The sequence below is a fragment of the Urocampus carinirostris genome, chromosome 3, assembly GCF_059441175.1.
Source record: "Urocampus carinirostris isolate Australia breed hairy pipefish chromosome 3, RoL_Ucar_1.0, whole genome shotgun sequence".
Classification (NCBI taxonomy): Eukaryota; Metazoa; Chordata; class Actinopteri; order Syngnathiformes; family Syngnathidae; genus Urocampus; species Urocampus carinirostris.
Window position 1 is genome coordinate 57427625 of NC_142351.1, and position 16861 is coordinate 57444485.

General features: G+C 37.7%; 1 protein-coding gene across 5 annotated transcripts in view; it reads left to right on the plus strand.

Moving 5' to 3' along the window:
• The window catches only part of als2b (alsin Rho guanine nucleotide exchange factor ALS2 b), a 36795-nt gene extending 20181 nt beyond the window's left edge, over window positions 1–16614 (plus strand). For 2 of the 5 annotated variants that reach the window (XM_088332663.1, XM_088332668.1), the window contains 22 exons: window positions 2414–2576; window positions 2803–2934; window positions 3064–3192; window positions 3289–3312; window positions 3717–3787; window positions 3881–3950; window positions 4028–4203; window positions 4275–4340; window positions 4416–4514; window positions 5371–5535; window positions 5622–5733; window positions 8068–8145; window positions 8424–8557; window positions 8694–8858; window positions 8948–9065; window positions 9925–10082; window positions 11996–12316; window positions 12389–12440; window positions 12521–12582; window positions 13792–13941; window positions 14016–14112; window positions 14940–16614. In XM_088332663.1, the coding sequence (XP_088188789.1) occupies window positions 2414–2576; window positions 2803–2934; window positions 3064–3192; window positions 3289–3312; window positions 3717–3787; window positions 3881–3950; window positions 4028–4203; window positions 4275–4340; window positions 4416–4514; window positions 5371–5535; window positions 5622–5733; window positions 8068–8145; window positions 8424–8557; window positions 8694–8858; window positions 8948–9065; window positions 9925–10082; window positions 11996–12316; window positions 12389–12440; window positions 12521–12582; window positions 13792–13941; window positions 14016–14112; window positions 14940–14978 (2581 nt within the window). In that variant the 3' untranslated portion in view covers window positions 14979–16614. The remainder of the gene's footprint in view (window positions 1–2413; window positions 2577–2802; window positions 2935–3063; window positions 3193–3288; window positions 3313–3716; window positions 3788–3880; window positions 3951–4027; window positions 4204–4274; window positions 4341–4415; window positions 4515–5370; window positions 5536–5621; window positions 5734–8067; window positions 8146–8423; window positions 8558–8693; window positions 8859–8947; window positions 9066–9924; window positions 10083–11995; window positions 12317–12388; window positions 12441–12520; window positions 12583–13791; window positions 13942–14015; window positions 14113–14939) is intronic. The other 3 variants (XM_088332664.1, XM_088332665.1, XM_088332666.1) reach the window with 3 other exon arrangements.
• The last annotated feature ends 247 nt before the right edge of the window (window positions 16615–16861 follow it).

Sequence of the window (16861 nt, forward strand, 5' to 3'; positions counted from 1 at the left end):
TATACATGTATATGTGTATATATATATGTATATGTATATACATGTATATGTGTAAATGTATATGTATATACATGTATATGTGTATATATATATGTATATGTATATACATGTATATGTGTATATGTATATGTATATGTATATACATGTATATGTGTATATGTATATGTATATGTATATACATGTATATGTGTATATGTATATGTATATGTATATACATGTATATGTGTATATGTATATGTATATGTATATACATGTATATGTGTATATGTATATGTATATGTATATACATGTATATGTGTATATGTATATGTATATGTATATACATGTATATGTGTATATGTATATGTATATACATGTATATGTGTATATGTATATGTATATACATGTATATGTGTATATATATATGTATATGTATATACATGTATATGTGTATATATATATGTATATGTATATACATGTATATGTGTATATATATATATATGTATATGTATATACATGTATATGTGTATATATATATATATATGTATATGTATATACATGTATATGTGTATATATATATATGTATATGTATATACATGTATACGTGTATATATATATATATGTATATGTATATACATGTATATGTGTATATATATATATGTATATGTATATACATGTATATGTGTATATATATATATGTATATGTATACATATATGTGTATATATATATGTATATGTATATATATGTATATAAATGTATATGTATACATATATGTGTGTATATATATATATATGTATATGTATACATATATGTGTGTATATATATATATATATATATATATATATATATATATATATATACATATGTATGTGTGGGGGCGGCAGTAGCTCAGGACGTAGAGCGCTCGTTTTGGGATCAAGGGATATATTGAGTGTATACATACACACAAGATTGGATCATACAACACTCAAGATTTAAGAATCCTAACTTTTTTCTAAAGGTCCTCCGAAATATACCCTAAAGGTTGTGGAAATCAAAAAACAGCTATGATCTTGACAGATTGTGACTATGAGGCAGTCCAAATTAAAGAACAACAGCGGGAAATAACAGTTATAACCCTGGCATCATAAGGAATCTTTTTTGCTGGTCTTTAATACCGTAAATTCCGGACTATACGCCGCTACTTTTTTCCCAAACGTTCAACCCTGCGGCTTATTCAGTGATGCGGCCATTTTATGTAATTTTTCTAACAGCCACCAGCGGCGCTCGAGTTCAAAGCACATGACGCAGCTTACAAGCTAAACGCAATCGAGCAGTCCAAAAGAAGGAGGAAACAGAGCTACTGCACGCAAACTTTACCTTGCGAGCGTGTTGGTAGCGTGTTTTTGAATAAGGGAGCGTGGGACATAGTCTTTAAGACAAAGTCTCTTTCCCATACTAAAGGAGGACAACTTTGATGAAGCCAGTTATAGTGGGGACGATGAGAACGGTTTACCGTGACTTCTACATGTACGGCATGTTTTCTTTAACAGACCCGCTAACTGAATTGCGAGCGTGTTCTTAGTAGCGTTTTGCTACCCTTCACAGGCACGGTTTGGGATAAAAGTTATAATATTATTATTAAAGCTTTGAAAGCTCTCTCGGTGTACCGTCTTTCTTTGTAAATATGTGTAACCATGTATAATATGTATTTGCAACTGTATATTTTTGTAATGTATTTATTTTGGACACTTATTCTGATAAGCCTTGCACTGACCAATTAAAAAGAAGGGGCGTAACAGACGCGGGGGATGACGGGAAGTGGGGACCAGTAAAGGTGAGTGTTTGTGGACACGGCAGACAATAGTGGATGTATATTTCTCCCACCCTTACCTTTGGAAATATACCCTTTTTTTTCCTTGGGATCACTTTTAACGGGACCTGGACTCTGCAGGTCTGCATCAAATTTTAAGTACCGGTATCATTTTCTGTTAATTTTACCGGCTGTGGTTTTTGAACTGTGAACTTTATGTTCAGTTAAAATCGCGGGACTTAAAATAGGGATTGGGTTGATTTCATGATTGTATTACATATTTAATGTGGGCGCATGCGGCTTATATACAGGTGCGGGTTGTGTACGTACAAAAGCGGTTATCCTCTTAAAATTTGGTGGGTGTGGCTTATAATCAGGTGCGCTCTATAGTCTGGAATTTACGGTAGTCAAAATAGAGCCACATTTTTCATCGTTAGCAAGCAGGACCAAAACAAATGTCCGAATCCAGTATTTAAATCGATTACCTTTCTAAAAATTTTTGAATGCTTGTCCAAGCCCTACAAGATATACAGTCTATTGCTTCTTTAATAATTAATTTACCACATTAGATAGAAAAGAAAAAATGCCTGTGATAGCTGATTTGGTGAATATTTATTGACAAGTGAACATTCTCCTTCAAGAGATTATTTTGGAAAGAGTGCTGAACTACTCCAGAGGTTGGCGGAATCCAGTGAAGGGAATGTCCCAGTGGTAGACCTGCTGGTAGCACTCTTCTGTCTCCCTACACTTCATCTCCAGGAATATGGACGATTGCTTCTCAAACTGGCCACGTGTTTCGAAGTAGTAGGTCAACTCATTGAATTTATTCGTTTTGAGGTGTTTGGTGCAAGACCTGCTATTGTTTTCTAGTAAATAGCACCAAAGGATATTACCAAAAATTTTGTTTTGTTAAAAAAAAAGAAAAAAAAGAAACCTGTGTTTTGTGAAAAGATGAATAAAAGTGCATTGAACGAAATGATCATTGTGAACAGGTATGTCATTTATCTGTGTGTCATTTTTGCTTTGTTAGAGCTCTATTGAATATCAGCGACTGCAGGACAGCTACTCCAAGTTTGAAGCTCTGGATCTTCTGCTGAAGAAAAAGAGGAAGGAAACTGAATACACATTTCTGTTCTGGAAAGGCTTCCCTGGCAAGATGACGGTAAATAATCTTGTTTAGACCCCAGGCAATGCGAAATAATCATTAATAATCATATCAGTACTATCGAAACCGTGGACGTTTTTTAATTAATATTTTCCTTGAATTTAAAATTCATCTTGCAATTTTTAGGAGTCTCTGCGAAAGTCTCATCGCCGCCTCATTTGTGAGAGTAGCAACAAAGCTCTGACACTGCAGAATGCTGGACGGTTCTCTGTCAACTGGTTCATCCTTTTTAATGACGCCCTTGTCCATGCACAGGTAAGCTCCCTGACAACGTACACGCGTGCACGGTTTTGGACTTCGTAAAGCAGTGTGTTTTCAAGCGTTTGTGTGTGCTTGCCCTCATGCTCCCAGGGCATGGCACCTTATAAAAGCCTTGTAAGTATTAAGCTTTGTGTCATAATTGTGTGCGTGTTTGACTGTGCGAGCTGAGAAGATTGAGGATGTGTTGACCTTGGCTGGGAACTAGCCTATGTTTAAAACAAACATTGCAATTCAAAGTGTTGTTTATCATCAATTTTCCAAGTTTCAAACCTTTTTCAACCTCAAGGAAAACCAAAGACTTGTGAAAAGAAGACTGACGCCAACCATTTTTCTACACAAAGATACGTTTGTGTGATGATGCATTAATTTGGTCATATCATGAAATTGAACTAGGTTGATCTGTGGTTGGTGTCACCAGTTTTTATCTCTTTACTCTTTGGTGTACTCTGCCTCTCAATCTCAAGTAAATGAGGTCACTACCTTTTATCTGACTTTCATCTTTCATCCTACCCCAACAGTTTTCCACTCATCATGTTTTCCCCTTGGCCACGTTGTGGGTGGAGTCTATTCCAGAGGACAACACTGGGCTGTGAGTGATCTATTTTGGCATGTAAATCAATAAACAAAAATACTTTTACAGTACTTAAGTTATACCTGACTGTGTTTATTTGTCATTTTTGAGGAGTCATGGACTTAAACTGATCACACCAGAAGAAATGTTCACACTAATAGCCAGCTCGGCCATGGAAAAGGTAGACGAAAACCATACATTTGTTGGGTGATCCAGGTAAATGGCTGCCAGTCATTATTTATTTTGCTCCTGTGGCAGGCAAAGTGGATCCGATGCATCAACCAAGCAGTTGCCCAGGCCCTGAATATAATAAGTGAGGGACAAAAGTTTGAGCCCCCCATTTGTAGGAGCGCTACATACACCTTTTATAAGGACGGAAGACTAAAAGAGGCAACCTACGATGGCCGCTGGCTGGGTGGAAAACCCCACGGACGGTGGGACCTGTTGAATTAGCTATCCTCTTCTAGTCTAAGATATGTGATTGTCATAGTTTTTTTTGTTTCAGAGGTGTGCTCAAATGGCCTGATGGGAGGATTTACACAGGGTCGTTTAAAAATGGACAGGAGGATGGGTGAGTTTGCGATAGTTTGAGCAAAGATAAGGGAGAGGGAGATTTGATACCCTGTTCATAACATGTTTTGTTTAGTTTTGGGGAGTTTGTGGCTCCAAATAAGACCTTGGACAAAATTGATCACTATCAAGGTTATTGGAAGGACGGCAAAATGCATGGCGTGGGCACGTACAGGTAGGAATTTTGTACCTTTGTGGTATTTATACTGGAACTTTGACAATATATAAAGATGTTTTTTCTATTTTTGCTTAATCATATAAAAAAGAGTTTCAAACCTCTGCACCTTAAAAACTTTTAATTTACTTAAAAAAATTATATCGGTAGATAATTGAGTTAAATTGTTTAAATTATGCTAATTTTCTAATAGTTAAGAAAAATGGTAAAAGTACTTAATATTGCTTTTCTTTTTTTACACTTGAAGTTTTTTGTAAAAACTGAAAAAGAACATCTGAAAGATTTTGTCAACGTAACCTTCCAGTAGAACATTACAATTTTTTCTTGGAAAGATGGTCCTTTTCCTTAATTGCTTTTCTCAATTTCTTAACATTTTTTTATCAAACAAAATATACATTTTGTTATTTTATTAATCACTCAAGGAGAAAGTCGACTCACACGTTGCCCTTCTAACACATAGAATCAATCAGTTTCTCATCAAACACAAATCAAATTTGAAATCACAGTGCAACACTAAACTACAAAATTAAATCCCTTAAACGGAACTTGAAGCACACACAATAGCACTTCCAGATATAACATATAAATCTACAGTAGACTCTATGGGCTAGTTTCATCTTAAATATTCTATAAACATTCACTATTCTTATTTAAAATACAAAGGTGCAAAATAGAAATCTGTTGTCGTCTTCAGGGCATAAGAGCAGATTTAAATTTAAATTCATTTTAATGGAAACATTTTTCTGATGTAAAAGTAAAGTTGTTGCCGTGTTAAAGTGATTTATAAACATTGATTAATTATTGCACATTTTTATAAACCTGTTCAAATGATTAATCAGCCTGACCCTATGCACAGATATGCCAGCGCTGAAGTCTACGATGGATCCTACCAGGAGGGTCTGCGGCACGGCCATGGGATGCTGCGCAGTGGCAAGCTCAACACCTCCTCACCGAGCGTATTCATTGGCCAGTGGGTACAAGACAAGAAAACTGGCTATGGCGTATTTGATGACATCACCAAGTACGTGGCTGTTTGCGGTGGAATGAATAAGACCTCTCTTCTGATTTAAGTCACGGAAAGAGCTTTGTGTGTTTTTGCTCTGTCAGAGGCGAGAAGTACATTGGTACGTGGCAGGACAACATGCGTCAAGGCACGGGCGTCGTGGTCACACAGTTTGGCCTTTATTACGAGGGATCCTTCAAAGACAATAAAATGATGGTAAGAGAAAACGTTGAAAAATAATGAGAAAACAAACATCCGTCCTTCCATTATCTGCACAACTTATCCTCAGTAGGGTCGCGGGCGTGCTGGAGCCCATCACAGCTATCTTCGGGCAGTGGGCAGAGGGCACCCTGAACTGGTTGCCAGACAATCACAGAAATGCCCTAAATCCATAAAATTTTTCTATAACTGTTTGGCTGCTGGCTACTTAGCTATTAGTTTTTTTCTTAAATCTAAATCCATGTCACAGTTCAACAATCTTGTTCCTAATGGATGCATTTCAATGGAGTTTGTTTACTCAAGTTTTCTATCTCTTATCTCTATCCCCAACCTGTTCTGTACCAAGGGCTGGTTTACCATGCCACGATAGTCTCGCAGCAGGGCTCAAAATATTTGTATAAATGACAATAATAATAATAAACCTAAATCCACTTTGTAATTGCTGGACTACAAACAATTTAGAAGACATAAGAAAAAAGCTTCGATTTTATCTCATCACACTATTTCACTCACGATACCACAGACGAATATTAGTCTAAAATTTTCTAACAATTAGAAAAGACAAAAAGGCATCCTGAAACATGTAGATAAATGCAAAAAAAGCACAACGAGGAAAACAAGTCTTGGTGTATCTGATAATGAATCGGACAGGAAATGAATACATTTTAAATTTTATTTTGGTATTTTGTTCATTGTTAAGTTGTCAGGAAATGATTTTAATCATGGCCCCATGTATTCAACAATGTGGTACCATGAGTAAAAATAGTATGATGATGAGATAAAATCTATAGCCTTTTCCTTTGTCATCAACTTTGGCATCCTGTCGCATCCTGTGGTGTTCGAATGTGGTCAGCGAAATTTTTTGACTGATTGCTCAATTATTGTGACATACCGTATATGGTGAATTTGGGTGGTCGTTAAACAAATTGAACAAATAATCGATTGACCAATTAAATTCAAAAGCAGGGTTTATATTTAGCTCAACAGAGCTCAACATACGTGTTTAGATGGTTTTTCAGGAAAATAGATGAAAAACAATTTAATGACTCTAAAGGATTGGCTACAAAACAAGTTTAAGTGAGTTCTTTTCACTGATTTTGATAGTTCAACATACTATAATCAAGACAAACACACTTGAATTTTGGGATTTTTTTTTTACTAATCTTAAATAGAGAAAACTTGATGAACACAACCAAATAAGGATAAGGAAATAAAACTAAGTGAGCTAGAAAGTGCGATCATGGCTGGCCCCATTCAAATAGAAAACCAATTTAGTTTGCTTAACATTTACTGTAGATAGAAGTTAAGGCAAATGGCCATTATTGTAATTTGATAGGTTTCCCCTAAAGACACAACCATTTATACCCGGCATCATTAGATTAATTTTGATTTCGGTTTGATGATTGAGGCCTGTTCTGATTTTCTAGACAGGAGAGCTGCATTCACGGTAGCCTGGTCTGGACCAGAATAACTGGGTGCAAGGCATTGACGCGGTGATTCGTTGTTAGTTCTTTCTTTGTCCCGGGGGCTCTTTTATCCAGCCAAGTTTAGCGGCCCAACACAGAAGAAGCGGGAGGTTGCTGGTTCAAAAAATAGAACCTGTTTTTTGCTTGCTGCAAAAGGACTTGATCCTTTGCTCCCGGCTCGTCTCTATCCACTTCAGACCTGATTGGTCTCTTGTTCAGCTCAAACTTCTTGCCCACGAGCTGGATTCAATTAGAACTCCGTGTGGTCTCTTTCTAAGCTCAAGCTTCTTACCCATTCGCTGATTCCCACAGAACTTTGGCTACTTGTTAAGCGAGACTTCTTGCCTCTTTGCTGGCCTCAAGACAACCTAAAATGTCCCTTTTATTTTACAGATGCGAGATAAAACCAAACCACACATCCACGCCTAGTGACACATCAGATAATTCAATCTTTTTGAATCATTTAATTAGAGCTACTGTGGTATTCTCTGCGCGCGTTTGATATTTTTTTATCATTTCGTTTTGACATTGCAAAACAGAGTGCTGACTAAACGTTGAATGTCTTACACTTAAAACCTCAACTATGAGCGAAATGTGCGTTATATTTGGTAACAGTAAAATAATAAGGCAACTTTTACTTCTATCTCTGCGGCTTGGTACCAAACAACCTCAATGGTTGTTGACCACTCTCTTATAAAATCACCACCCACTCCACGTACTTGCTTCAGAGTACATGGCCACACCTTTGCACGCTTACGCTCCGATATGCAAAAGTGTTTCTATTGAATCGAAAATCTGTTCACATTCTTTCGTAAAACATTTGGCAGCAATGAGACAAGTTGAGGCGTTGCATTTTGCCTTTCAGGGGACCGGAGTACTTCTATCTGAGGACGATACGACATACGAGGGGGAATTCTCTGATGACTGGACCCTTAATGGAAAAGTGAGTTTAGTTGTAGCCAATTTTTTCCTCCATACTCTTGAAAGTCATCCTGTCTTTTTTCCAAAAGTTCATATTGTTGTCCATTAAATCCTAATATTTCACTTGTCCTTTGTTTTCTGACAGTTTTTTTCTCCCTCTTTGTAGCCTTTTTCACTGTTAGTTTGTATTTCAGTGATTAAGCTTTCATTATTATTATTATTATTATTATTACTACAACACTTTCATCTGCTTTGCAAGTTTCCTGTTTTCTTACCTTATGTAAAAATCTGTAATGTTAGGGTGTGCTGACGATGGCCAATGGCGATTACTTGGAAGGGTCCTTCAACGGTGAATGGGGTGCCGGTCCTAAAGTAACAGGCTCCTACTTTAAACCCAACATGTTTGAAACTGACAAGGAAAAGATTCGATCTGTGTAGGTTCTAATAAATTACCTCATCGAGCCAGTGTCTAATGAAACATGAAGTACATTGATTGTTATAGTCACGGGAGATTGCCAGAGATGTTTCAGCATTTCATCTTCGTGTGTTTGTGTGTTTAAAATGAGACAGGAAGCTGGGCCGATTGTGTGTAGGCGCGGAGGAAAAGTGGCAGCCGGTGTTTGATGAGTGCTGGGGCCAACTTGGCTGCGAGGAGCCTGGCCAGGGCGACAACTGCAAGGCATGGGACAATATTGCAGTGGCTCTGACCACGAACCGACGTCACATTCTGGAAAGGTGCCTTTTTAATTTTTGCATTGGAGGCTCAGACGCTGTGTTTTTTTCCTGCGCCACATTTTAAATCACATTTTTTGTGCATCCCATAGCCCAGAACTTTTGTCCCGAAGTCATAGCAGAACTCTGGAAAGTTTAGAGATGATCCCTCAGCATGTAGGACCCATTACTATGGAGCGATACCATGCTATTCATCTTTACCTCATCAAGGTACAGATGACTTTAAAGTTTTCATTCGCCTTAAAAAAAATGTATTTTTTGGGGTTAATTATTAACAACATATAATTTACATTAACTCTGCTTGCATTGTGCTGACTTTGACACAAGATGGACGAATCAGAGCACAAACTGACTTACTGATAACACATGAAGTCAACCAGAAAGTCCGCAGACTAGAAGATAAACAGCCTGGAGATACTGTCTTTATTCATTCTTCAAGAAAAATCTACTTGTCATCGCAGCAATTTGATTACAGACTTCCATAAGATAAATAAAGATAAGTTTGTAAATGAAAAACTTTTTAAGGAACGTGTGTAATAATTCAGCTAGCTCACAGATGTGGGTTTTATTGTTGAAGAGCAAAAAGACCAATCTAAAGAGTGAAAAATTTCTAAACGATGTACAATTTTGGGGTCTCAAAAAATGATTTTTTTTTTTTATGTATAAAATTTCAGCCTAAATATGGGGATTTAATTGCTTTACTTCGGAGAATATGATCAACATTTTGTCTTTTCCTGGGCCTACTTGCAACCAAACTACAATTCATGTTTTCTACAAAACGTATTCCAACTAACATCCAGTTTTAGAATACGGGGATTGAAATGGATAAAATACATTGTTTGATTAATTAACAGATTAATTGAATATTAAAATACTGATTGCTGCTACCCTGGTTATTACATTTAAGTGTAATAAAAGCATTTTATTTCGGACGAGAAGGGCAACGATTTGATGTTGTAAAACATTACGTTCATTTTGGCTGGGAAATACAATTGTTACTAAGCACTTGAAAAATGTTTGCTGCGAAAAGCCACTCAATCTGACATTTTTACAAATGTTTTATTCTTAGGCATGTGACACCCCGCTGCACCCTCTTGGCAGGCTTGTGGAAGCCTTAGTGGCAGTTTACAGAATGACTTATGTAGGAGTTGGAGCAAACCGCCGGCTCCTGCCGCAGGCTGTCAGCGAGCTGAAATCTTACCTTACACGGATCTTCCAGATTGTTAGGTTAGTTTTAGTTCTTTTTACTACTTTAAGCCACTTTCTCACACTGCAAAATTAAAAAACAAATATTGTCGTTTTTGCAGCATTTATAACATTTTTTTCTTTTTGTATTTTAAATTTAGTATTTTTCTTTCATTATAAGTGTATTACTTATTTTACTATACATTACTATATATTAGGGTGCATGAAAAAACGTAATTCTTGAATTTTTATATGACTGGGTTCTTAAACGGTTCCAATATACCTGTATGTTAAAACAACCCATACAAAATATTATTCCAATACATTGTTATAAAGGGGTGCCACTGCAAATTTGTTTTGTTTGGATGAAGTGGTAAGCAGTCCTCCTTGGTTGCCATATAGATGTCACTGTTTTAGGGAGCCAAGGTCGTCCTAGAACTGGAGCATGTGCGGCCATTTTACAAGCAGGCCAACATACCAATAGTGAGCGACATACGTGCATGCCACAAGATTGTAGACTCTCTTAACACCAAGAACAAGCTGCGAAAATTCTCCCAAACCTAGCGTTACAGTGAAGCTACGGTTACATAATTTAAGAAATTGGACTAGTGACTTAATGCCACATTTCTGCTGTGGCCTTCAAATGTTAAGGAGCTGATTGATAACCCTGAAGACCGAGCTTTCTTGGCTAACATGCAGGCATACTGAGTTGTCACATTTTGTGCATTACATAAAAACTTGCAGCTTAAGATGAAACGACGAGAGGAGCTTCAAGCTGACAACACAACAACCAAGCGGTCCCTTTATGAAAAGGAGCTTGAGTAGATGATGACAACGTCCAGCCTGATGTCTAAAAGTGATGAAGAACCCCAGAGGATGATAACGACATAGTCTGTCCACCATCTGAAGGCAAATGATCCCTCAAGCATTAGAAGACTGGATCAAACATCTTCATTCCACCTGACATTCTTAGTTGACTAAGTGTTGTGTCACTGGCTACAAAGTTGAAGATGTCACCACGTGTGGTCTGGTCACAGAGTCAGGTGGTGATTGTACACATCTCTCTGCATCCTACGCAACAGCTGACCAAGCCAGACAATAAGCGTTGGAGACAAATATTGAAGAACAGTACAAGCAGTGGACACCACCTCAATTTTGCTCAATACACTCGGACAGCAAGTTAACAATGATTCTTAGCAATGTGCTCCAGTTAGAGGAACATCATGAGAACCTCTTTTTTCGATGCCCCGCACTCCAGCTCTCACTGGGCCAACCACTGCTTTAGTACAGGTGCCGAAACCCTATTGAACTTGAAGTTTTTGCAGACCTTAAGGTAGAGTCATCATGCTCGCCAAGGGTTACAATGTTCACATGTCTGAGAGATATCTGGAACCTCTTACCACAAGAATCCTTCAACCAAAGGTCCGCAAGTTAATCCCTGTTTAGGAGGGTTACAATCGGGTGGCAGGTGGAAGACATATCTAGGGGGAGACACACTGGTGATGTTTAGCTCTAGTGTCCTTTCCTGTCCTATCCCTTTTATTTTAGCTCAGTGGAGTGGACTCTCGCACAGAATGAGCAAATACTATTTAAATTCAGTTCATGTTAGCTCTTATTCTTAGGTCTTGTGAGTTACTAAAGAGATAGCCACTAGAGTGTGTTTGTTCCTATAGGTATCTCAGAAACTATTGGCCATTGGGTTTAACAATTAAGTGTTTAAGCTTTATATGTGTGTCTGTCCAAAATCCATCACTGTATCATAAAACTCAGGGTAAAGCTACATAAACATGTCCAATTAAACGCCCTTCATTTTCTCTGTCGGACAAAGAAAGGAAGATTTCTTGAAAATTTAATTCTGAGAAATTCTCTGATGCCCCAACTAATTTTACTTTGAATAAATATGGTAATATGTATTTTTTCATGTAATCCTGATTTGTTTGCTTGTGACCTCACAGGTTTTTGTTCCCAGACTTGCCAGAAGATGGCGGTATAATTAGAAAGATACAAGAGAAGCAGTCAGACCCAATATTGGAAAGTTTGTCGGAACAGGAGGCCACCAAGCAGAATATGAATGTGAAGATGGAGCCGCCCCTTGTCAGTCAAGTGGTGAGCAGCTTGGTTCTGCTGCTTCCTGTCCTGCTGCCCCGCCTCTACCCTCCGCTCTTCACCCTCTACGCTCTCGACAAGGAGCGGGAGGACGATGTGTACTGGGAATGTGTCCTCCGCCTTAACAAGCAACCTGATTCTGCTTTGCTTGCCTTTCTGGGTGTCCAGCAGTATGTCTCACGAGATAGACAACCTCTTTAAACATTGGCTTTATGCATTCAATTTATTTTGCTTTCTTTCAGGAAGTTTTGGCCCGTTTCAGTCTCCATACCAGCACCAGCAGAAAACCTGCAGGTAGTTTGAGTTGTTTGGCTTCAGCTTTATATTTTCATCACCCAATTTTTAACGTTTGTCTGGGCATGCGTTTTGTTCAGGTTCTTTCCATCATCAAGGATACTTGCTTTGCTTCTGCAGTTGAAACTCTGCAGCAAATCAGGTCTGTCCTTTTTGAGCAATCACTTCTACCAGGAGTTAAATGTATTTCATTCAAGGGCAAAGCTTGAGAGTCTTGAGACACACAATTTGCTTTTCCTCAGTCGAACTTCATGAATCTAGTAGTTCACCTCTCTGAATGAAAATGTATTGAATCTGTTCACTGACATTGGAGTTATGGACTTCAATAGTTTCTTTTTTATACCAATGCCCAAGATCAGGGTTCTCCAACGTGGTGCCCTCTAAGACGGCTGAGGTGCCCAAGAACCTGTTTTAAAAATAGCTCACCAGTGCTGGGTCATTGTGATTATCTAGTGAAACCTTTTTCCTGTGGTTGATGGAGTCTATTTGACCCAACTTCAAATAATTAACCTGGTAATAAAATAGTACTGTAATGATATAATAACAACATAGAAATAACGAAAGTTGTTGTTTTAAAAATGCCTATCAAACTAGGTGCTCTTTGCACTAATTAGTAACTAGAAGTAGCTCTCAACTTGACTAAGGTTGGACACCCCTGCCCTAGATGGTTATAAATGTCAAATTCTACAGGGTTAACTGTTGATGAGTTTTGAGTGTTGATGAATGTTTTAATTGGTTTTGTTTTTCCAACAAAATTATATTTGGCTGTCAAATATACAGTAGATATTGCCTCTTATTTACTTGAGATTTATATCAAATTTTTAGTTTTTAGAAACAAAACTATTTTCAGCAATCCTGACGTCAAGCTTCCATTTTACTTTTAATTTGGCTGGCAGTGAAAGAAATTATCCTTTTTTTCCATAAATATGCTTACTTAATTAAAATAAATGTATTCATGCAATCTTTCACACGAAAAGAGAAAACGGATGAGCACAAACTGCAACTCCTGTCCTTAAGGGCCTGGAGGCTACATGTTTTGAATTATTACCTCGACAAATTCAAATGATTAGCAAGGTCGAAAAAAGCCTGGGAATTATTCTGATCTTTTAACGCTGGTTTTGAATTGATTATTGGAACATTTGAAATTCAAATGTGCCCTCCAGGCTCATAGGTTTGATCTAAATGTATTGAGCATGTAACATTTTATTAAACATGACTATTTTACTGGATTTCGATTTTCTTCTTCTGTACTACTTTACATTGGGTTCACGTTTTAACAGTAGGAATAAAATACCTTTATTTCGAGGCTTTTAAAAAATTGTGTTAATCTTTCTTTGTCAATTATTTTCAGCACAACGTTTACCCCGTCAGACAAGCTGAACGTCATTCAGTCGACTTTTGAGGAGATTACAAAAGAAGTGCAGTCCCTGCTGAAGCAGGACTTCCTCTGGTCCATGGATGACTTGTTTCCTGTTTTTCTCTATGTGGTACTCCGCGCTCGGTAAACAATAAGTTAAATTATTCAACATATCATAATTAGTCAGTGGCAATACAAATTATTTTGTCTAACATTAGCATCAGGAACCTTGGGTCAGAGGTGAACTTGATTGAAGACTTGATGGACCCTTGCATCCAGCACGGGGAGCATGGAATCATGTTCACCACTTTGAAGGTAATCATGACGCCTGTAAAACTGTGAATGGCACCTTGACAAATTTGATTCATTACGCCATTTTACTTTTATTCTCAAGTCCACTTTAAGTGTTCCCGCACTTTCAAATTGTCATAAATTCTGAACTATTAGCTGAAACTTTTTTCCTACATTTTAATCACTGTTGCTTCAAATATGGTAGCTTTTTTCCCCATGAGGCGGATGGTAGCAAGGTTGTCTGCGGGAACTTCCCACGGATTACCCTAGCTGTAATGCCTAATGTGGCCACGCGTTTTCTGGCGGCAGGTCGCCTAAGGTGGCGCCTAGAACTGATGTTGAACATGAAAAAAATCCCCACCTCTAATATCTAGGAGAACAGCATCATACAAATACACATACAAAACACTGCCATCTAACGGTGACTCGTCATACAGGAAATTATTCCGAGAGGCTTCATACTTACTGATAAGCAGAGCCAAATCCTCTGTAACGGTTTCTTTTAAAATAAAACAAGAAAAACATTTTTACATTTTGGTGCTCAAAGCTTCTGAAAAGGTATTTTATACGACACTGAATGAGTAGAAGAGATCATGTTTAACTTTCAACTTTTTTGATGACACCTCAATCAATGCACTCCACCTTTTAAGCCTGTTGCTTTATATTCGGTGCGCTTCGCATAAAGACCAATTTGAAATTGTTTCTTAAATTTGCGCATGCAGCTTTTACTCAGGTGTGCTCTATGGTACAGAATTTATGGTACCCCAAATATACATAACCAGTTATTAACTGACTCTCTTGGCTTGAAAAAAGCTTCGCAATTATAGACATTGCTCCATGTTCTCCCACAGGCCTGTTACTACCAAATCCAGCATGAGAGGATCACCTAATACAGCAGCAGCTTCTTTGACTTACATGGACGCCGTGTCTCCCTCCCCCTGCCATGAGCTCGTTACCGGCTGGCTCAACTGAGGTTGCTAAGCTCTCCATCTGTTGCTGACCTTTATAGAAGACCACCTCGCCCTCCCCCCTTTCTGACCTCGAGAGAGCAGTAACTGACATGTATAGTATGCACTACTTGATACCGTCCACATATGAACCAAAACGTGTCTTGAGGATTACCAGGTGGGGCAAATGAGAGCATGCAAACCACAGTTTCATCATTTTATCTTATTCTGCAACAGAAGATCAGATTTAGGTTTAATCCTAAAGGCTTTCTGTGGTGCATCTACAGCCTGAAAAAAAAACAATCACGCCATTTTTTTTCCTATCAAAGATTATTTTCAATACCATAAGAGTATGGAAAGCATCTTAAAGTATCTCACTAAACTGAATCAAAACCAGATGCATTAATATAGTGTTGACATCTCAATATCTGTCTTACCAAAGTTTTGAGAACTGTTATTTTCTCTTTTTGTAAGCATTCATTGCACGTGTTGTTTTTCCCCAAAATGTGTTGCATTGCTGCTTTGTCCTAAGGGCTTGAGAGGGACACAAAAAAATACATTTTTTCTCCAGTTTAACTTCAACTTGACCTATAATCTACGATCATTGAAAGAAAAAATAATGTCTATACACCTCTCTCAAATGCCTTTTTGCAATCTGGGGTGAACATTTCTTATTCGTACAACTAAATCTAACATTTAATTAAAGGACGAAGTAAGAGGTAAAAAAGGCTGAAGTCACAGACAAACGTGATTTATGGGATGCGAGAGTTATTTTCTGAAGAAGAAAAATGGCCAAAAATTTAAGCCACGCTTTCACTAATCCATAATGTATTTTCCCGTCAATATGTTTTGGATATCATGTTCTGTTCAAGGAGGAATTGGGGATTCTTGCCTTACATTTCAACAGTTGTGTAGACATTTTTTTTGTACATTGTTCTGTAAAAATAATGGGTCCTTTTTTGGGTTAAACAGTATGTTTTCTCAATGTTGCCTCACTAATTCAGAGCAGTATTTTTAAGTCTCACCTTCTTTTTGACGATGAGCCATGAACGATCAGCGTTACCTTAGTATATGTGACCTCATCTTCGAATGACAAAAATGTAAAATGGCCACCCTTGAGAGGGGATTTAAAAAAAGATGAATTTTCTGTCATTGCTCCTATTCTACATATGCAATATTTTGCTAAAATAACGATGACCTTTCTAAAATCGGGCATGCACACGCAGCACTGAATTACAAGGAAACTGTTATTGGGTGACTTAAATGTAAAGCATTGACACTTATCGACACGGAGCACAATAATCAAACCATGTATGGTGTTTACTTAACTTTAAATTGGCAGTGGTTTTATAACCTCACCTATTGTGAAATACATATGAATGTTTTGTTTGACTGCCCAACTTAAAATATTACCTAATTGTGTTCTCGAACGTCACCTGACTTTTAGGAGTTGTGATGTAAAGGAAACAGTTCCTTATATGCTTTCGTGAAAATGAATTTCAAACTGACATATTTCATGAAGGCTCTTAATGGAAACTGTGCCAATGCAATGTGAAAATAAAGTGTTTTGTTGAGGTCTCTTGTCGTGTGCTGCTTTAAATGAAGTCACAAAAATTCTTTAAATACGAGCTGCTTTCACTTCTCTGTCTTCCTGATGAGTAAATCCAGCACTAAAATCGGTGACACCTGCATACTCCCTGTTGGCCCTCTCTGCATGTCACCACGTCCGAAAGAGTTGAGAAGATTTGTCATCTCCCTGGCAATCAGCCAGTCGGTGAGGGAGGAAGCAGCTTCCGGTGGCCAGAGGCAACAGGCTCACTTGCCTG